At 55.2% G+C, this 20,230-nt stretch overlaps 7 protein-coding genes across 7 annotated transcripts; 4 read left to right on the top strand and 3 right to left on the bottom strand.

The window, feature by feature from the left end:
- Positions 1-1,825: 1,825 nt before the first annotated feature.
- On the bottom strand, positions 1,826-3,143 carry B0T15DRAFT_535794 (autophagy protein Atg8 ubiquitin like protein). The gene is made up of 4 exons (XM_062869521.1): positions 3,054-3,143; positions 2,799-2,956; positions 2,446-2,663; positions 1,826-2,370 (listed from the first exon to the last, which is right to left on the bottom strand). The coding sequence occupies exons 2-4, from the start codon at positions 2,886-2,888 to the stop codon at positions 2,313-2,315; spliced, it is 366 nt and encodes a 121-aa protein (XP_062719987.1). The 5' UTR covers positions 2,889-2,956; positions 3,054-3,143; the 3' UTR covers positions 1,826-2,312.
- Positions 3,144-4,068: 925 nt separating this feature from the next.
- On the top strand, positions 4,069-5,372 carry B0T15DRAFT_400631 (Coproporphyrinogen III oxidase; the record flags this gene model as incomplete). The annotated part of the gene is made up of 2 exons (XM_062865072.1): positions 4,069-4,287; positions 4,350-5,372. The coding sequence occupies 2 exons, from the start codon at positions 4,069-4,071 to the stop codon at positions 5,370-5,372; spliced, it is 1,242 nt and encodes a 413-aa protein (XP_062719986.1).
- Positions 5,373-5,552: 180 nt separating this feature from the next.
- On the top strand, positions 5,553-6,767 carry B0T15DRAFT_232819 (uncharacterized protein). Its single transcript, XM_062862967.1, has one exon. It carries the CDS (start codon positions 5,699-5,701, stop codon positions 6,644-6,646), a length of 948 nt encoding a protein of 315 aa, XP_062719985.1. The 5' UTR covers positions 5,553-5,698; the 3' UTR covers positions 6,647-6,767.
- Positions 6,767-8,443, bottom strand: B0T15DRAFT_232809 (26S proteasome regulatory subunit rpn-8). Its single transcript, XM_062862966.1, has 4 exons — positions 8,235-8,443; positions 7,881-8,164; positions 7,551-7,822; positions 6,767-7,490 (listed from the first exon to the last, which is right to left on the bottom strand). The coding sequence occupies exons 2-4, from the start codon at positions 8,068-8,070 to the stop codon at positions 6,888-6,890; spliced, it is 1,065 nt and encodes a 354-aa protein (XP_062719984.1). The 5' UTR covers positions 8,071-8,164; positions 8,235-8,443; the 3' UTR covers positions 6,767-6,887.
- Positions 8,444-8,669: 226 nt separating this feature from the next.
- B0T15DRAFT_485919 (uncharacterized protein) lies at positions 8,670-9,032 on the top strand (the record flags this gene model as incomplete). Its single annotated transcript, XM_062866322.1, has 2 exons — positions 8,670-8,851; positions 8,927-9,032. 2 exons carry the CDS (start codon positions 8,670-8,672, stop codon positions 9,030-9,032), a joined length of 288 nt encoding a protein of 95 aa, XP_062719983.1.
- An 895-nt stretch (positions 9,033-9,927) lies between these two features.
- B0T15DRAFT_568162 (uncharacterized protein) lies at positions 9,928-13,041 on the top strand (the record flags this gene model as incomplete). Its single annotated transcript, XM_062870750.1, has 6 exons — positions 9,928-11,884; positions 11,961-12,097; positions 12,166-12,479; positions 12,601-12,687; positions 12,767-12,929; positions 13,010-13,041. Exons 1-6 carry the CDS (start codon positions 10,314-10,316, stop codon positions 13,039-13,041), a joined length of 2,304 nt encoding a protein of 767 aa, XP_062719982.1. The 5' UTR covers positions 9,928-10,313.
- Positions 13,042-13,745: 704 nt separating this feature from the next.
- B0T15DRAFT_535786 (adenylate kinase-domain-containing protein) lies at positions 13,746-15,511 on the bottom strand. The gene is made up of 4 exons (XM_062869520.1): positions 15,044-15,511; positions 14,913-14,965; positions 14,683-14,837; positions 13,746-14,611 (listed from the first exon to the last, which is right to left on the bottom strand). Exons 1-4 carry the CDS (start codon positions 15,195-15,197, stop codon positions 14,146-14,148), a joined length of 828 nt encoding a protein of 275 aa, XP_062719981.1. The 5' UTR covers positions 15,198-15,511; the 3' UTR covers positions 13,746-14,145.
- Positions 15,512-20,230: the final 4,719 nt, after the last annotated feature.

Below are 20,230 nucleotides of genomic sequence, written 5' to 3'. Positions count from 1 at the left end.
AGGTTGTTGCGCCACTTCACCGATCCCCATTTTTGGCCACCACTATCAGACCGTCGTAAGCCCTCTGATAATCTCTCTGATAAAGAGTTTCTGTTTCTCCAAGGTCTCTCCTGCAGGATCCTGCGCTGTGTTTCCTCGTGGCGCTGCACTCGAACGCTTGGGAGATTCCAAGGAGATCCCGACGCGCTCGCATCCCGCCTCTTCCATATACAACTTCTTCCACCCGTTGGGCGTCGGGGGAGTTCCGCGTCTTTACCGTTATGTCTTGGCGTAGGGATTTTTCGGGATTCTAATGTGGTTTCTGGTTGGAGACGTCCCTGGAGTCAAACGTGTTTCGGGGGGTAAAGGATAAAACCAGCTTGTTTCTTATTTTCTCGCCTGCATCTGTGACTCGGCTGTCGTGTTGTTTATACTGTTTTCTGGTTCTGTTTCTGGAGACCGGCGAAGCATATTTTCTGGAATTGGACCCTGCATATACCCCGTCATTGTCCCCATATCACTCGCACATACTGACTGTCACGCATGTCGTACGCACGCGTGTTGGCAGTGGCAGGAGGAATTGGGACTCATATTTTCTATGTGGCCCAACCCGGTCGTTCTTCCAGTCGCCGTCGTCAGTGTGATTCTGCGCGGTGGCGTAGCTTTTGTCAGGCAAACAGCAAACCCCTTTGCCGTTGCCCCGACCGAGGGTTGATCTGATCGGCTTCTCTCCTACTCGGCTGCCTCGTCATCAAGAGCAGATGGGCCGCTGCCATTCCTTCAATGAGAAGCCGTCCACAAGGGGCCGAGGTTGGAGAGCAACGTGGTCCAGCCTTTGCCTTAAATGGGCAGTCTCGGTGGAAGTTGGTCGTTGGGCGAGCGAGGCGGGAAGACAACGGCTTAAGGTATCCCTGTGCGGGTTGGACAATGACTTAATGATGATGCGGTGGACAGTACGGGCTTGTGGTAACGACTGCCACAAAGCACTGGTTGCGAAGCGAGAAGTGTGAAAAGAAACGGGCGAAGGTGGTAGGGGCAAGGGGACGCTAGCGGCCTATAATCATGACCTGTTGTTTCTGCATCTCTGTTTAGGAGAAGGAAGAAAAGGAAGCAGACGGTAGTTTGCTATGTGGCGCTGCGCTTGTGTAAAATTATATGGTGTCATGTTTTGGTCATGTCTTCTAGTTTGGTTTTACCTTACCTCATTCCATCATAGCACGTTAGGCAGTTGGTCTTATTTATTATCAGTCTACAGCGTTATAAGCATCGAGTTTTAAGCAAAGCGTCAATTGTTATCTGTCAGGAGTCGCCTTGCTGTTGTGCTTGACATGGTGACTCTCAAGAAGAAGATGTCTAACAGCATCGACTGACTCGACCAGGGCACTGAGCGTCCGAGTGGAGGAATCATAGGTAATGATTCTCCTGACGAGGCTTTTGTTGACTGGGTGGACGCCTCTACGAGCGTTGGCGATGTAAGCTGTCTAAGACAGCCATCCCCGGACTTCAGTCATCTTGAACCTTCGGTACGTGCAGTTGCCACGATGTTGAAGATGATGATGATGCTGATAACTGTGGACGACCAAACAATGTCTACACCAAACAAAGCCCTGATTGAATCCGGGATGCCCGGAGACATTGCTCCGTTGCTCTACCAACGATAACAAGAGCAGCTTCTCTCGCTCGGTTGGTCCCTTTCCGTGGAGCAGCGCCAAGTCCGGGATTAGGTCCACCCCCGACCCGGACAAGGCAGCCAAGCCGGGCGTGTGGGGATGGTGGCACTCAAGAAGTCAAGATCGCTTGTGGTTAGGTATCTAGCCGGCGATAGCAGATTCATGGGATCTAGGCATCAAAGAAAACGATAGTAGATTATTACCCAGTGTCGGCACTGAAAAGAATACTCTCAGGGAAAGTTGATGATCTAGCAAGCCGGTCCCGGAATGATCCTTCTCTGCCCTGCCTTGGTGACTGCTGAAGTTGCAAGGAACTTAGGTGAGTAACGTGCGGCGGGAAGACCGGTCACCCATAGTCCAGTCGCAGATGCCTCCCCGTTTCCCCGTAGCTTATCTCCTCCCTCAAAGCCAGAAGCCACTACCGGAAAAGCTAAAGAAACTCAAACCATGATACATATTCAGTCCAACCTCTTCCCAGTGGTGAGCAACCCTTGTGAAGCAGAACCCTACCAATAACCGAGAACGCCAGTATCGCAACTAGGAAAGGCAGGACGACGATCGTCTCCAAGAAAGTAGTCAGGAGTTTCAGGATTCCGTCGTCCATGGCAAAACAAGTTCCGTCTCCAGGCGACGCCCACGCCCCGAAGCGCCGGGGTTGGCCATCTAGGCGGTCTCGAAGTTGCCGAATGTGTTCTCGCCTGAGTACGTGATGTAGAGGAACCTGTGCGCAAGGGTTAAGGTTAGTGTCACACTGCAGGCTGCGAGCCGCGTGACCGGTGGATTCCGGCGGACTCACCCGTCCTCGTCCTTGTGCTCTTCATAGATGCTGCTCATGAGTGCTGCAGTTGGAGGCAGGACCTCATCAACGAAGATGAAAATGGCCTTCTCCGGAGAGAGCTTGATCCGTTTCCGGATGACGTAGACGAACTGCCCGACCGTGAGGTCTGCTGGTACCAAGTACTTCTTCTTGTCGATCGTGGCGATGTCGCTCTTCTCGACCTTTTCGCATATGACCTAGAGAGGAGGGCGTGTTAGTGATATACCGGGGGTTGTGGTGTTGTGCGACGGGTAGGGAAGCAAGCGGGCTCCGCGGGGGCTCATCAAGCGGAATCCGGGAGCTGCTTCACCGCCTGCGGACGGATGACTTACGGGAATGCGATCAGAGTACTTCTGTCGGATGCGTTCGGCCTCTGCCTTGCGCTTCTCGAACGGGTGTTCGTCCTTGAACTTGCTGCGCATTTTGGTGGGCGGCACCTCGCGATGTCTAAAAGATGGTGCGAAGATAGATGTTACCTCTCAGCGTATGCCTGGACACAAGCAGATGAAACGTCAGCAACGTTGTTCTAGAGCGCAAATGGCCGCGCGGTCAAGCGGTAGCGGCCCGGGTCGAGGGAGGTTGTGTACCTGAGATGAAAAGCGATGGAGTTTGTTGAAAGGGAGAAGGTTGATGTCGGGCAAGCTTGCGTCTGCCTGTAGCCTTGATAAACGCTGGGGGTTAGGTTGCACTGACGCTGTTGGCGGAGGCGGGGCTGACCGATGACTAAATGGGGAGGGGCGTGCATTATCCGCTTTTGGCTTAGCGTGATGCCCATGCTTGGTGAATCGGTGTGCACAGTGCGCATGCGCATGCCAGGTGCTTATGCTCATGATGCTTGTTGAACAGCTGGTACAGCACCGGTATGACCCATCTCCCAGCTTTGATGAATCCAGTCCACTAGGGTTGACATCAACGACGGGCTACCAGTGACATAACTACCTTATGCATTCAGTATAACTACTACTAGTAATACACAGCAGCTGATGATTCATGAATGCCATGCTATGTTATCGATCCTCTTGGCAGCCGGAGTCACATGGTCCCCACACACGTCATTTACATACCGTATTACCGCACCTATGTAGGACGGATGTGTCGCTGTGTGTTCCACAGAGTACAAAACAGCTCCCTGTTTCCTAAGTAGAACGACTTGATCCGATTGCGTGTGGTGTACCTGCAGCTGTAGATGGAGTTATCGCCGGATGACCCGCCATGCCCGCTTCCAGGTTGCGGCGGCTCCCAACCTCCGCTGTGCGCGGATGTCGCAAGACCGGCACGTAGCTGGTTCGTGCCCTGGCCCGATCGGACCGGATTCCACTTGGCGCCGGCGAGTCCCCGGTTCCCGTTAACCATTCCAGTCCCGAAGCGCTGGATTTCGCGAACATCCGATTTTGACAGCCAGATCAGCCGAGCAAGACAGGCAGCGCAACGAGCGGATCTTCTAGACGCGTAGGCGTGGATCTCGGCGGTGCATTCCGGTCCGTGGGTTGCTTATCCGCAAAGTGGCCTTATGTCTGCGCCTAGAATCGCCTGATGCTCCGAGGTACCGTCAGTTTGGTAACCCGCCCGCCACCAGAGTGTCGGTACATAAAGGCCGTCGCGATGGCTTCTCGGAGGCCGGCCCTTCGTTTCCTCGCGCCGTGCACGCCACGCAGTCAATTGAGCGTCTCGCTGTCCCTCGCTTCCCGCTCGAGCTCTCGGAGGGCGTTGTCAAGCCTCCCAGGTCCTGCAACCTCTGGTCAAACATTCGCACCTCGGAGGAGATACTTGGGCTGGGCTGCCTTTGGTCTCCTGGTTACTGTGCCCCTGACGTATAAGATGGTATGCTCTCCGCCGTGCTCGCCAACTAGGATTGTGCCTCGCTGACAGGTCGCTGAGCGCAGGCCATCGATGAACCCCTCAACATGGATTCGCTCGCGGAGCGTGACCAGCAACTCAAGGCCGATCAGGGCGTGTCGGAGCTCTCGCCGATGCGTCTGCGCATGGAGAAATTCGTCAAGGAGCAGCAAAAGGCCATTGTGCGCGCGCTGGAGGAAGTGGACGGCACGAAGTTCCGGGTAGACGAATGGCAGCGCAAGGAGGGCGGCGGCGGCATCACCTGCGTGCTGCAAGAGGGCAAGGTATTCGAGAAGGCGGGTGTCGGCGTCAGCGTTGTCTACGGCACCCTGCCGAAGGCGGCCATTCTGAAGATGCGCGCAAACCACAAAAACATCGCCGACGAGAAGAACATCCCAGACAGCCTTGAGTTCTTCGCGGCAGGGCTCAGCTTGATCGTGCATCCGCACAACCCAATGGCGCCAACGGTGCACCTGAACTACAGATATTTCGAGACCGCGAACCCAGACGGGTCGCCCGGTGCTTGGTGGTTCGGCGGCGGCTGCGACCTGACTCCATGCTATCTCTTCGACGAGGACGCGATAGAATTCCACAAGTCGATCAAGGAGGCATGCGACAAGCACAACAAGGACTACTACCCGAGGTTCAAGAAGTGGTGCGACGAGTATTTCTACAATAAGCATCGCGGCGAGTGCCGCGGCATTGGCGGCATCTTCTTCGACGACCAAGACGAGTCGGTGGCGGACAAAGAGAACCTCTTCGCCTTCATCCAGGACGCGCTCAAGTCGTTTGTGCCGACCTACGTCCCCATCGTGAACAGGCGCAAGGACATGCCATTCACGGAGAAGGAGAAGGAGTGGCAGCAGATCCGCAGGGGCAAGTACGTGGAGTTCAACCTGGTGCACGATCGGGGAACGGCATTCGGGTTGAACACGCCTGGGGCCAGGGTAGAAAGTATTCTCATGAGCATGCCGCTGACGGCGAGCTGGAAGTACATGTATGAGCCGGAGCCGAAGAGCAGAGAAGCGCGGTTGGTTGAGGTGCTGAAGAATCCCAAGGAGTGGGTATAGTCGCGCTTGACGGACGTCTACGATCTACCTAGTGTGCTTGCGAGTTAGACTTGTATGTACGTGGGCCATGAGCGATCATGTCAATCTATATGTTCAACAGCTGAAAATCTTGCCCCTTTGATTGCGTTGTTGTCCTAGTTCGATGCCTCAGGATAAACCGTGACAATTCAACTATTACTAGTAGTACTACCCAAGTACCTCAATGATGCTCCATCTCTGCCTCGCAAACACCGCCCAGACAACGAACTCACAGCCAATCCGACTTGCACGCCAGAAAACCGCATGACAATCCTATTATAAATAACCGAAGCTCTCCCTCGTCAACAATGCAAACAACACACAGTCACCCAACCAGTCCGCCTCTCCCCACATCCCGCGCCCTGCTAACCTCCCTGATCACCTCCATCTCCAACATCCCCCTCCTGGACGTACCCGACTCCGACAGCCATGGCAAAGCCAGCCACAGACTCATACAGTCCGAACACTACAACAGCAACCCGCTCCGTCGCGTGCCCCCTTCCCACAGACATCTCATCACCACCCTGCACGTGCTCTTTCCGGGGATGGTTCTGCCCGCTCTGGATCTACTTGAGCGCGGATTCGTGAGTCGAGTGATTCCCGAGCATAGGGACCCCGCCGACGGAGATGCAGCCGTGAAGCGAGGACGCCCTAAGAATTCCGGAGCCGGAGTTGGAGCCGGGGTAAGGGTGGAGGAAGGGGAAGGGGAAGCGGAGGGCCACGACGCGTCCTCGTCATCCGCTTCGGCGCATGTCCCTCCTTTTGAAGCGGTGTCCTCGCGGGGAGCAGGGAACGCATTTTATTTCGTCGGTTCTGCCTCAGCAGCGGCGGCGGCGACGCAATCCAGCATGCGTGGAAGGAGACGAGGAAGGAGGAGGGCAGACAGTGATGGCGGGGCGGGCACGGCGATTGCAGGGAAGAAGGGGTATGTTGTGCGGTTGGAAGCATGGCACTGCACTTGTGCTGCGTTCGCGTTCGCTACGGTCCAGGGGGAAGCGGTAAGGTCAAGCTGGGAGGTGGAATCGTTAGAGCTTGGGGCAGAGCTTCGGGAGACGGGGGTGGAGAGGGAGATCGAGCCGGAGTGGTCGTTTGGTGGGACGAGTCTCGACGGGTTGGTGGCTGGCGAGGGGATCCCCGTCTGTAAGCACCTGCTGGCGTGCGTGCTGGCTGAGAGGTGGAGTGCTGTGTTGGGGGGCTATGTGGTTGAATGCAGGGCTGGAAGAGAGGAGATAGCAGGCATTGTTGCGGATGTGTAGGCGGTAGTTCCGCAACGTCAATCGGTATTACGAGTGTACTTGCTAGAAAGGTGAGGATGACGGGCAGGAAGACCCTCGACGAATGCCACGGGGGAAGACACCGCCATCCTTTATCCTACCCCAGTGCAGTCATCCCGAACAATGGATGCCGTTGTATAACACGCCCGGAGATTGTCTCGAGCAACCTGCGAAAACTGCATACAGCCATTTTCCATGCCCTCGGGTGTCAACCGCCTCTAGCCTATTTCTTCTTCTCCTTGGGCCCTTCCTTTTCCTTCTCCCCGGCACTTTCTTTGGTATCACCGTTGACCGCCGGGCTGCCTTCCTTCTTCTCGCCCTCCTTGACCCCATTCTCACCCTCCTTCTTCGCCGCCTCCTTTTCTTCCTGTTGTTGCCGGTTCTGAATTTTGTTCTCAATCAGATCGTGGAAAGCGGTGATCGCACGGATGAGACTGCTGAGGTAGATGGCCATGAGCTGATCGTTGGTCTTGACACTCATTGCGTAGTTGAGCTCGGTGTCGGCCTTGGCACCATTCGCGCCAGCGCCGGACTTGGGCGTCGAGAGGTTCGGTAGCAGATTGAATACATCTTGGAGATTGCCGAGGATGGCATGGTTGACCGGGAGTTGCCCTTCAAGGACCTTCTGCAGGTATGCTGCGATGTCTCGCAGGCGGAGATGGAGGCCTTGCAAGGATTGGAGTTGATTGGTGACGCGAGTAGACAGAGTGCCGACCGCTACATCGCGGATGTCGCGCAAAAGATGCTCGACGCCAATCTCTTCGGCTTCCTCGGCCTCGATGGTCGACGGTGTGTGGACGAAGGTCTTTGATGTGGTGGTTCCATCCTGTGCAGGACCAGTCAGCAAGATCGCGCGGCGCAGGGCCGGTCAGCGGGCGAGACGCACGTCCTTAATCTCCTCCACAGCGAAGTACGCATCCGTCGGAACACCCGCCTCCTTCGGTTGCACGTCAATGATAACCAGCAAGGGGTTGGGCGTGTAGCGCTTGAAGAGCTCGTTGATCTCGAGGTCCGATGCCCGCAGCTTGGGGCCCGAGTGGTACCAGCCTATTAACTTCTCGCGCGCATTGACCTTCTTGAACATGTCGTTCATCGATTCAACGTAGTTGTGGTCCAGGAACCACACCGATGGATCCTTGTCATCCTCCTCAAACGGAACTGTGCATTCGTGTCAGCAGGCGATCGCAGAACACAAGGCGGAAGGCTTCCTGCTCACCTGCGAAGCTGTTCGAGACGCGGACGTTCTTGCCATCGTTCTGCCCTAATAGTACGCCCACAACCCGCTTCGTTTTGCTCTTGTAGGCTTCTGTGCGGTTGTAGTGGTCGACGACCGAGAGGAGGACCAGTGGGGCAACTGAGACGTTGCGCGTCACCAAGGACAGCGTCTCTGCGGTTGTGGCTGGCATGACGAGAACCGACTGCGGAAATGTGAAGGCGGATGTCGGTATGGATCGTTGTTCACGGGGTGAAGTTTGTCGGTTAGGGGAAGCGTGCGGCGAGCTGTGTCGCTTCAGTTAGCAGTCCGCCGTCGTCACTGTTCGCTGCCTCGCCCAGATTAAAAGGTAAGTACCCAATAAGGTTAGTTCGTGCTTCTGTTGTTGCTACACTAGCAGCTCGGGTCCGCTCAATACAAAGCTGGAAGGCGCTTGGGCCAACAAACAGCTCGGACGGATTACCTCTGGAAGCTTTGGCCTTCCGAGCCTGCCCGCTTGAAGCAGCAGGTTACATAAGCGATGCATGGCCGTTAGCAGCTGCCTGTTACGGCACTTCGCTGCCCGCCGGCAGATCGGCAGGCCACTTCGCAAACGGGACCGACTGCTCTCCCTTTATACACCCAGATTCTGGAACCATCCTCTCCCAGGCAACGCAGCACCAACCCCCATCGAACGCAGCGCCACCTCTTCGACTTCAACTCGGAGACCAATCTTAGACGTTCACACGGTCTCTCACTAAGTTACAAAGCCGAAACTAAGAGCAGCAGACGATTCCACTCGAAGTCGCAACCATGAGACTGTACTCCTTCTTTATCGCCGCCCTGGCGCTCCTCTCTGGGGTCACTGCTGTCGACGTCCATAAGTCGGTCCTCATCACCTACCCACCCGAGACTCCCGACTCGGTCGTGAACCAGGCAAAGAAGGCAGTTGTCGATGCCGGCGGAGTGATCACACACGAATATACCCTCATCAAGTAGGTGCCCGGCAACAGCTTCAGCCTGGGCCTGGCGGTTCCGGGATTGGCGGCACCGCGTGCTGACAAGAACAGGGGCTTCGCCGCTAAGGTCGGCGAGAAAGTCATTGATACGGTGTCGGCGTGGGGTCAGGAATACCAGGTGCTTGTCGAGGAGGACGAAGAGGTGCATGCCCTTTGAAGGGACCGATTTGGGGAAGACGGCTGAGGAAGGAATTGCGCGATCACGAGCCATGAGCCACCTTTCTAGCGACGGGTTGTTCGGGGAAGATGCTTTTGCTGGCGTGCTTGGGACATTCTGGGGTTGGCTTGGCGTTTTGGAAGGATATCCTGCAAGCGGTTTCATAGAGTACGTAAGTATCGCAGGTAGCACCCGACTGGTTTTGTTGGATTCAGTCCGGTTCAAGGTTTTCGATACTATTCATCATCTTCGCAATGCAAACCGCTTGATACTTTCGCGAATGTGCCATGGGGAAAGCATGACTAACCGAAATAGCGAAGGTCTTGAATCCATTCAACGAGTAGACCGTCGGGGGTGCTAGACGAAGACCGATGAGCAGGTTTCGCTCAAGACACCCACGGCACGCTGTGTTGACATGGCTGCAGCGATCACAGCACATTCTATATGCTGTACAGAGTACTCCGTACAGAGTGTCCATACCGTCCTCATCCTTCTCGAGTCTCATCTCAGGGGCAGGAAGTGCAATGGTCATGGCTCACTCGGCGGGGCTCCCGCTGGGGATGTCACCCTGGAGGGGTTATGAAACAAATCGCTTGACCGTGCGAGTGTCCACGAGTGCGGACTCCCTGAGCAGATCCGGCACTGCTGTCCTCCTTGGCATTGAATATCTTGATGCAGCAGACGTGGGTAATGTTGTGCGGTGAGAAGGCCGGAGCTATAGAGTCGCAAAAGTGCCAGCAAAAGTCGGGTCCCAGAACAATGGAAGCGACTCTTCGAATCATGCATGATGGAATGGCGGTGTCTTGCTGCCAACAGGGGCCGGGACTGCCCCTGTGCTCCACATCGAATGGGGACAGCCGCAACGCGCCGAAGCTCCACTGCAGGGACCGCGCCCAAGCGAGCAGCAACCCTGAACAATGCCTTCTCGGCGACAAATGCGACCAGCACAATGATGAAACACGGGAGCCCTGACAGATGCAAGGTGTCTCATAAGTCATAACGGATCTGTCACTCGCCAATGACCTCTACAGCAATGTACCTGGGAAGATATCAATAAACCTCTCTTTCTCGCTTCAACATCAGTGCGTGAACGATCCAATTCAACCCCTGGATTGGAATCTCCGGCTGCGCGTCTGTGAACTGGCGCGCGAGAGCTGGACCTAGGCACATACACAGTATCTGTTGGAACCCCACGGCGACGGGACTGATCTCTATCTCTACAACCGACACCGAATTTATGAGCCCATCCAGTCTTGTGAGAACCGGAACACCCTTCCTGCCATGATTCAGTACGGCCCCCTTACCCAGGTGGCCCTCTTGAGATGGGTCAACTCGTTCGAGACCCGGCGCAAGGCCGAGACGCTGCAGGACCTCCGAGACGGCATCATTCTCGGCCAGATCCTCGAGCAGATGCTGGCACCCGAATTCCACTCCTCGGCGCTCATTCTGAACCCCGCCTCCGACCACGACAACCGGCAAAACCTTGAGACAGTCTACCGGGGCCTGGCCGGATTTCTCCGTACCGATAACCCGCTCCTGGCGCCATCACCCTCCGAATTCCGTGCCATTGCCGAGAACCCAACCGACAATGCGCTATGCGAGTTCCTCACGGCCTTCGTGGCCGCCGCTTGCATGGGCTCCCTCACCAAGACGTACGTCCCCAAGGTCATGGAGCTCGACCAGTCAGCCCAGAGCGAAATTGCAAAAATCCTCAACCAGAAGGCCCAATTGAAGATGGACAAGGAGCGGAAGGCGGCGGAGGAGCCATGGGCAGGGGACAAGGTTGACGTGGATGTCGACATTCACGCTGTCAGAGATCCGGAGTTGATGGCCGAAGAGCTCGAACAGATGAAGGGCAAGGTCGAGGTTCTCAAGAAGCAGAATGCAGATCTGCAGTCTCGCCTGGACAAGCTTCTCGACACGCGGGAGGCCATGCTGCACGACCTGAGGCTCGCCCAGGATGAGCTCACGACGCTGAAGCGTGCCCGGGGTTCTGATGTGACAACCGCCATTCGGGACCTGCGGAACGAGATCCGCGAGAAGATGGCCGAGATTGACCGCTTGGAAGACCTGGTTGAGAAGGAAAGCATGCGCGCAACGAGACTCGAAAAGGAGAACGAGACGTTGCGTACAAAGGCTGAGCGGGTAAAAGACCTCGAGGACAAGGTCACGGTTCTTGAGCACGAGACGAAACAGCAGCAGCAGCTGATCAAGGGGCTGGAGAATTACAAGAAGAAGGCCCAAGATTTGACCATTATCCAGCAACGAAACCGGGCCTTGGACGAACAAATTCTTCAGCTCGAGCAGGAACTGAAGAATTTTGACGAGGTGAAGGCGCAAAATAGGAAGCTCCAGAAGGAGATCGAGGAAAAGGTCAAGGTCCTGTCGACCAACGAGCAGGAGATCATCTACACGCTGCAGTCCAAGAATGTCCTGCAAGACGCCAATGAGGAACTCAAGAGGAGGATCGAGTATCTCGAATCGAAGCGCCAGCTCGACGAGAGCACCATCAGGGAGCTCCAAGAGCAGCTTCAGCTGGGCGATATCCCTCAGCCAGGATCCGACAGCCCAGGCGCCAGCACTACCAAGTTCAGCCTCGAACAGGAGCTCGAGACCACGGCGGACCCGGCAACTGTTGCCCTACGCCTGGAAGTCCAGCGGCTCAAAGCCGAGAATAACCTCCTTCGTAACAACATGGCGGTGGCGTCGGAAAACGAGCGGCTTCGCAGCGAGCTCGAGAGCGCCAGCCAGAGGGTGGAACACAACCGGCTCAAGTGCATAGAGGCGATGGAGAAGCACGCTGTGGTACAGGAGCAGATCAACGCTCTGGTCAACAACGCCACCGGTGAAGGGTTAGTCCGCTTCCTCCGCGGTCGAGACCGCCTCCGTCTTGATCAATCTTCGCGTGCTAACTTCCGGTTGCTTCAGGGACGCCGCATTCATTAACATGCGCCGCGAACTGCTCGATACAGCTAAGGACCTCGAAAGACTTCGCAAGCGCACACAGGAGCTCGAGCGCGAATCGGCGGATCGGGAGCGCGAGCTGCTGCGCCTCAAGGCAGAGCGTAGGTTCCAAACCGCACAGATCGAATATGTATTCAGGGGGAATTTGTTAACATGAGCATTCTTCTAGTCGATGCGGTCGGGCACGAAGAGAGCGCCGCTCTCGCAGCGCTCAAGTCGTCAGACGAGCTCATTTCCGACTCGCTGCGAACAGAGCTCGAGGCGACGCGCAAACAGCTCACCCAGAAGGCGTTTGAGCTCGACGAGACGAAGGAGCAGCTCATGGGCACGCTGTTGTCGAAAGACAAGGTGCAGCGGAAGCTGGATGATGCGTTGGCGTCGGCAGGACAGCAGCAGCCTGAAGAAGCGCAGCAGCCCAAGAGCAAGAAGGAGGATGCTGAGAAGATGGAGAAGCTCAAGGCCGCGCTACGGCAGAAGATCGAGGTGAGCAGAGCAATGACCACGGGGCGGAGATCTATTCGCATTCATGTGGCCCTTGTTCTGGCGATGCTGCACACATCTATCTCTTATGCGCGGATTTTCTTCTAACTCTCTTCTCTTCTAGCAACTGGAGAAGTCGGAACAAGAGAAGTATGACCTACAACGACGGCTCAAAGTCGCTGAGAGTGGCGGTGCATACGCGGCTCAGAAGGTTCGTGTTTATCCCCCGACTTTCTACAAACCCCCCCGAAGTTTCAATCTGGCGTTTGACTGACCCACCCTCATCCCAGACCGCCAATGAGCAGATGATCCGGAACCTGCAGCGCGAAAACGCCATGATCACAACCGCGTGGTACGACCTCACTAGTCGTCTGCAAAGCAACCATGTCGTGCTGCAGAGGAGGCATGACGCGCCCCGGAGCTGGCTGAACAAGCAGCGACAAATGGTGAATGGTGAGTTCTCCCTGGCTCTTGGGTGGTCTTTACGCCGGTTCTTGGCTAATAATATCGTCTATGCTAGCTACACCAAGGAGGTAGTAGCTCCCCAGGGCTATCGACTGCCTGAGATAGTAGCATTGCCTGCCCGATTTCCCATCTTCTTGTATATTTCTTTCTCTTGGAGGGAGAGACCACCGTCCTTCATCAAACGGAGGGCTGGGCCGGTGGGCTGTTCTGCATAGCGTGGGTATGGACACATTTTGTGTTGTCATGGCATGCCGTTGATCCGTTTCTTCACTCCGGTGGGCGTTATACCTTTGTGGTAGCTTAGATCTACTAGGTACTTATAGGTTATGTCCCTTGGTTTAGTTCGCCAGGCAGGGCATGCATTTGGAATACCCTTTTCCTCAAGCATAGGTAGCGGAGGGTTGAATATTTATTAGGTGGGGGGGTTTTGGTTGCCTCTGCTTTATTTGATCCATGAGCATACCACTTGCCCGCCTTGGGGATTCGAGTCTGGCAGGGAGTGGACTAGTGGAGAATCCTTTGCATACCTCCTGAGTTCAGATACTGCTATCAATTGAGTCGTACGATGGACCGGGAGTTGTCAATACGATGGGTAAGGTAGGTATTCAAGCTAGTGCGTCTAAATACCTGTCAGGAGTAGTGAGAGATGGACAGCAGTAAGACGGCGAAGGCGGGTTGTCTCCAGAATAGCTTCCTTCAGATCGCGACATGGCGGTTCCCCGCCCCTTGGCAGAGCTTGGACCCGTCAGCTTAAGGTTTCGGGATTACTTACCTAGGTCCTGTACCTAAGCATTTCACAAACTGTGTGTATGCAGCAGCGTAAGGCATAAAGCTTTTCTACAATGTGGTTAAGTACAGTGCTCTAATCATGGAGCTCTCCAGCCGCTCCGGAGAACCTTGCCCGACACCCGCGCTGGGTATACGCCGTTTTCCATGACTCCTTTGGACCAACCCCTAAGAAGTTTCTTGATCATAAAGCGTTGGGCGACAGGATAGAAGTATTGGGTAACCGGAGCTGATTCCCTCTTCCCAAGGTCCCCATATCAGGGACGAACAAAACCTCCGGAAGAACACCTACCATCCCCCACTAACCGCGGCTGAACTACAGCAGCAAGTCGAGCTCATCAAGCTTCGGATACTTGCCCTTCTTTCCCATACCAACTCCGTTCCCATTCCCGACCCCGTCCGGACCCACGCCGCCGATCTACGAGCTGGGCGCGAGCTTGCTGAGGATGCCGCTGCCAGCCTTGCCGGCCTTGGCCTTGTCGCCGTCGAAGATGGCTAACAGTTGTTTCCAGACCTGGTTGGGCTCCTGGGCAGCGTCAACAGCCTTCCAGATACCCGTCTTCTTGTAGTAGTCAACCACGGGGCCGGTCTGCTTGTGGTAGGTCACCAGGCGCTTCTTGAGGGCCTCGGCGTTGTCGTCGCTGCGCTGGATCAGCGGCTCGCCCGTGATATCGTCCGTCATGGCCTTCTTGGGCGGGTTGAAGGTGGTGTGATAGCTACGTCCGCTGGCGGGGTGGATCAGACGACCCGTGATGCGCGAAACCAGCAGCTCGTCGTCGATCTTCAGCTCGACGGCGTGCTGCAGGGCCTGGTTGCGATCCCGCAGCATCTTGTCCAAGCCCTCGGCTTGGGGGACGGTACGCGGGAAGCCGTCGAGGATGAAACTATGATAGAGAAATGTCAGCCTGGATAACTGGATCCCTTTTTGCCCGCGGAGCCTGGGAAGAAGCCATACCCGCCCTGGCACTCCTTGTTGTTGTCCAGCTCCTCCTTGATCATGCCAATGACGATGTCATCACTGACCAAACCGCCCGCATCCATGATCTTCTTGGCTTCTCGGCCGAGGGTGGTCTTCTTGGCGACCTGGGATCGCAGCATGTCACCCGTTGCCTGATGGTCGCAAAGGGGCGATGGTTAGCGATCACACGGCAGTTCCGGGACCGCATTTCGAGCCAATTGGCTTACCAGATGACAGCAGCGGAACTTCTCCTTGATCTTAGGTGCTTGCGTCCCCTTTCCTGCGTCGTGTGAGCGCACCGTTTACGTGTTTGCGGCGTTTCTCGTTCCCTCTGAAGCAGCCGGACAGCTTCACATACCAGCGCCGGGAGGGCCGATGAGGATCATGCGGACCTCCTCTGCCGTCTTCTTCTGGCCTCCACCAAACTGCCTCTCTTCTAGGGCTTGCACCCGGTTCTCCAGTCTGTTGATGACGCCCTGGAGGCGCTTGACCTCATCCTCGATGATTCCCATCTTGTCGAGTATCCGGTATCGGCTAACGTTGTTCGGATGGAATGCAAAGGGGAACCAGGCAGAACCCGAGCTCGCTAAAGACGGAGGAGGAGGTAGAAGGGAAGGGCAAGCGCAATTGACCGTGGGGTCGGCTGGGAAGTTGCGTCAAAAGCTCAAGAGACTGGCTCCCGAAATTTCGATGCGACTGTATCCTGTACGAAGTAGGCCCAGCAGGTGGTCGTTACGGCTAGGCGATTTTTTGCCGATTCGCAGCGCGCATTACTTGGGGGTCCGAGCGTTGTTGCACCGATGGCCCCTCTAAAGAGGGTGCAATAATTCGGAGACATGCCAAAAATTCGGAGACATGCAGAGACAAAACCACACCAAATTTTGCAGCGAATACGTCCAACATCGATGCGTTTAGTCCCTACATGTCTCCGAATTTTGGCATGTCTCCGAATTATTGCACCCCCTAGAGGGGTGCGTCATTGAGCTATTGTACCTTACATACGGAGTACAACTACTGTTGTCAACTTGTCATTGTCTGTTCCGCGGTCCGGGTGACAGGAACGGTTGCACTTCGGCTACTAGCATCTAGCTTTGTTCCTATTCAATGTTGCTGTGGCATGTGAATCGTGAGGCCACCCAATTGGTCTTCTGTCCTTCACAGCTCGGTGCTCTACGATCAACGTACACTATAGCACCATACCTCCCTTCAAAGCACATCTTCCACCTAAGTACCTTAGTCACCATACAGGGAGGACGAGATTGTTGTAATGCATGGACTCAACAACAACATTTTAGTACATAAGCTTGCAAAGGTATTTCAACTATGAATGGGCTGCTCCTTCTGAGTTGTAGCTTCATGATCTTGGTGCCTCTACTATGTTTCCAATGCGATCGATCTAGCGCAGGAGGCATGTACTGGCGAATGCCGCAGTATGTGATACTCATCGGGCATTAGCTTGTCTCGCATGACTTCAGGCGAAGTCGAGATTATATTGGAGATTGCTCGCAAAGAACAATGCAGACAATCCCCTGGTGGCCTAGTTCTTGAGCGGTCGTTAAGCTAGCTGTAGTGAGACGGGAGTTTATTCTAAACTCGGAACCACTGTCAACCAGGTTGGACAAACCAGAGCGGGTTGAGGGCGGTCCGGTGAGGCCGGGCCGGCTCAATGGGTCGCTCGGCCGACCGGGGGACGCAAGCTCGACGGCCCGCCCGTCCGGTTTCCGTCAAGTTGGATCGTAGGCCCCGAACAGGGTCCAGCTGTCTCGTGATCCAGCGGTGGTGCAGGAGGTCTCGGTTCGAGCACGAGATCAGGTACAATGAATGATATGAGTCAGGTGATACCGAGGGCTTTGGTGAAGCTAAGGGCCTAAGAGTGGGACGGGAGCTCGGGGAAGCCTTTGCTGTGTAACTGCCAAAAGTTGAAAAGATGTCCAGATCATTGAGTCTACACTAACTACGACCTCGATAGTGTAAGGTAAGGGGGTTCTCTGGCATGGATATATTTTTTACTCTCCCTTTGAAAGGTTAAGAAACCGGCACCATCGGTTAGCCCGTCCTTCCGGCTCGACCAAAGGCAGCCGACGCCACTCGGAGCCACTCGGCATTCGCAGTCATCGCTAGTGTACGGAACGCCGGAAAGAGAGGAACCTGATATTTCAAGTTTAGCGCCCAGTACAATGTACAAGAACCTATCGGTATCTCCGTGCCCTGTAGCGAGCAAAGGCCGATTTCTCCCAACTGCCATGGCGAACCGAGGCCGAGGGATTTCCCGGCCCGCCTTGAGTCCCCGCAACCTGAAAATCCCAGCGGGCGGTTTCGCCTTGCTGGAGAGCGCAGATGGTCACTGCAGCTACATGCGAACCATCCATTGAGCCCCTCGAGAGCCCTCCTTGCCCGTGCCTCGCGGCTGTGCCGCGCTAGTTATCGTAGTGGATGCGTCAATGCGGAGCTGGGGAGCTTGGGCATGGTCTGGGGAAGAAGCAAGCTCGAGGCAAGTTCACGCATCGAAGTGGCGTTCGAACACACCACCAGATTTCCCCGCAGCCCGCCCGTGACAGCGGCAGCCTGACCAGTGCCTACGACAATGTGAATGTGCTGCACAATATGCTTGCAAAGAGCGGTGTGTGTACTGTACGCCATACACCCTAACTTGGTCAGGTATTGGCTGATGGCTCGGCCAGCATGGCCGTTCATACAATGTGCCGTATTAACAGTACTATCGTAAGGCCCTCATGGCAACCTGGTACTCCGTAGGCGGTATCATGTTGTCAGCACACGCAGGAATGGAACCTAGGTTGACACACTAAAGTACCATAGGCTGTAGCTCTCCAAGCTTCCATCCTCAATGGCTTCGGAACCCCAAGGAGCGCCGCCCTGCTATTTAAGACAGTCATTGGCGAGCCGATGGATTGCACGCAGGTCGATAACTTCTGCAAAAACAACCCGGCGAATGAGACATTGGGCAACAAAGGTGGGAAGCATCGTCTTCTCGGTTCGTCGAGTTGCTGCATTCAGGTTCAGTTGCTTTACTAGCGGCAGTCCCACACATTCGGTCTTGGCTTCGAGCAAAGTGGCTGGGCACCCCTCCTGTCGAAACACTTAACTGTACGGAGACTGCGTCCAAGTTTGAGTTTCATCCCCTTATACATACGGATACCTACCTACCTACAAACAGAACCCCTCCATTTTACCTACAGTATTACGACATTCCGTGCAGGTGGGAGTGTGGTCATGTCCATAACAACCTCGCATTCCAAGATCATCTTCACTCTGCCAATCCCATTGACAAACTACCAGGTACCTGAAATAATAAGCTCGAGTTGCTGCCCCGCTTCAGGCACACCGGCATGGCCATTAGGGTACAAGTACCTATGCGTACCCGACGTTAACGAACACCCACAAATGCACGAGAGCAGGTCAAGGAAGCTCGATCCTCATGAGAAATGTCTTGAGTAGAGAAGTCTCAGTACTTCGTGTATATGTGAATGTCACTGTAAGGCCGCGAACCAGTGGTGAATTCAGCCACACCGTACCGAGAGAGCCGTTTGTTAAACCGAAGACGACTTCCTTTGCTACCTTCAACTCCATACCACACATTCGGTACATACTGTCTCGGAAAGTGTGTCCGGGTTTGCCGGCTTTTCAGGTACAAGCCCACCACTTGAATCGTGCGCTACTCTTACATAGAACTGTACAAGTTCCTGGCGACGGGGCGGTAAGTTGGACTTTTAGTAGGTATATATTGTTGCAACGCGGATCTACTGTTCTCCTCGTTCATGACAGACCCATCGTGACCAAGGTAGTCCGATCTTGGGACATCTCAACCTGGAAGCGCCCCGCGTTGGACCACTTTCATCCTGCATCGCCTGTCAGCGCAAAAGGCGCCTGGTGGAACAAGCGAACGGCGCCTATCAGCCAGGCATCATATTGATAGTAATCTACATACCAGCGGACGTTTAGACGCACCTCATGCACGTAGAGTTAGCTGCGGGCTGGCCATTCAGGGGCCTTTAGCTTCATTCAAAACACCATACCTTCGTATGTACATTACATACCATGGTAACTGTACTTTTGCCCCAGGTGGGAACCGTGGGGAATGATACCTACATGTAGCTTGGTACCTTGGTTATTAGCACCTACTGTAGTATCTTGCTGCAGGCGTCCCTCGATGACGATACCATGGTTCCGCTGTGGGCTCTCCTTTGCCAGACGATACATGATGTGCAAATGGCTCTATCTTTGTATGCAAGCACTTTACAATCTCATACAGGAGCAAGCGCATCTCACCTCGTCGTCAGTACCTACGGAACACCGCGGCCAGGAACGATCGGCGCCGTACCTCACATTCCTTACCACGCGCCCGTACGGTAGCCGGAGGTGGTCTGCCCGGAGGTCTCGAGAGGTCGGTGATGTTTTACCATCCAGCGGCGACCACTCAAAGCGTCCCGACCGGAGCCCGCGCCACAAGGCTAGACAAGTAGGTCTCTGATGGGCATTCCATGATGATCATCTCGAGGTGCGACCGCAGTAGTGTACGTATGTGCAGCGCTCCACAGGAACCACGGACAGTCTGAACCAATCGGTCGTAGCGCCTACACAGTAGCTCCAGCGTTCCACGGCGCCTGACTGCAGTTTTACCGCGCACCAGAGACCATGGACATTCGAAAGCCACAAATCCGGTTTCGTGACAGCGTCTCTGTAGTATAGTAGCGCAGTTCTGCAGGTAGTAGGTAAGGGCCGGAGCCCTGACCGAGCCCCTGAGACATACTACCTAGTAAACAAAGAACCCAGCGATTGAGGACCTGACACTTGGGACTAAAAAGTAGCAAGCAAAGAGAGCACCCTTTCTTCTATAAACAGGTCGGTGCTGTTTCGTTGAAGCCGGCCCAGATGACCAAGCAGGTGCAGCAGGTTTGTGCCAGACCACGTCGGATCGCAGTTGTGGACAGGAGTAGGTTGGGTGGAGCGACGAGGACGACTGTCAGGCTTCGCAGAAGCAGCGCCTCAAAACATTTACCTCCGGCTCCAATCAGAAGGAGACAGGCCCAGGAGCCACGAGTCGGCGAGTCCAGGCCGTTTTCGGCACTGAATTGTTGTTGAATGCGGCCAAAATTACACGACAGCAGCTCCAGCAAAGCTACGCCGGTTTAGCTCTAGCGTATAGCTTCAACCAATCGCCAACGTTGTGGCCCCACTCGTAGATGCGGTCTCGCCACCCAGCTCGGGAGGAGAGTGGTCAGTGCATGCGCAGGTGAGGGTCCTGCCACTCTTGTGCATTAGCACGGACCTCAGTGTGACCCCACCCATGTCGTTAGACTGGTTCTTGTCCAACCTTTCGCCCCCCGCCGACTTGTTTCTTCTTGCCTTTGCCTCTTCTTTACTTTACCTTCCACCTGCCCATCCCACGTCCCACCGAATCCTATCACAACAACCGCTTCCCCAACCACACCCCCCTTTCAAAGGCGCAAGCAAGAACAACAATAGCTTGACGAATCTCAGGATCCCTACCTTCGACTTTCCCTCCCAACGACACAGCGTGCTGAAT

This window comes from Chaetomium strumarium (assembly GCF_033439665.1).
Source record: "Chaetomium strumarium strain CBS 333.67 chromosome Unknown B0T15scaffold_5, whole genome shotgun sequence".
NCBI lineage: Eukaryota > Fungi > Ascomycota > Sordariomycetes > Sordariales > Chaetomiaceae > Chaetomium > Chaetomium strumarium.
This window is presented reverse-complemented; position numbering and strand designations above follow the sequence as displayed.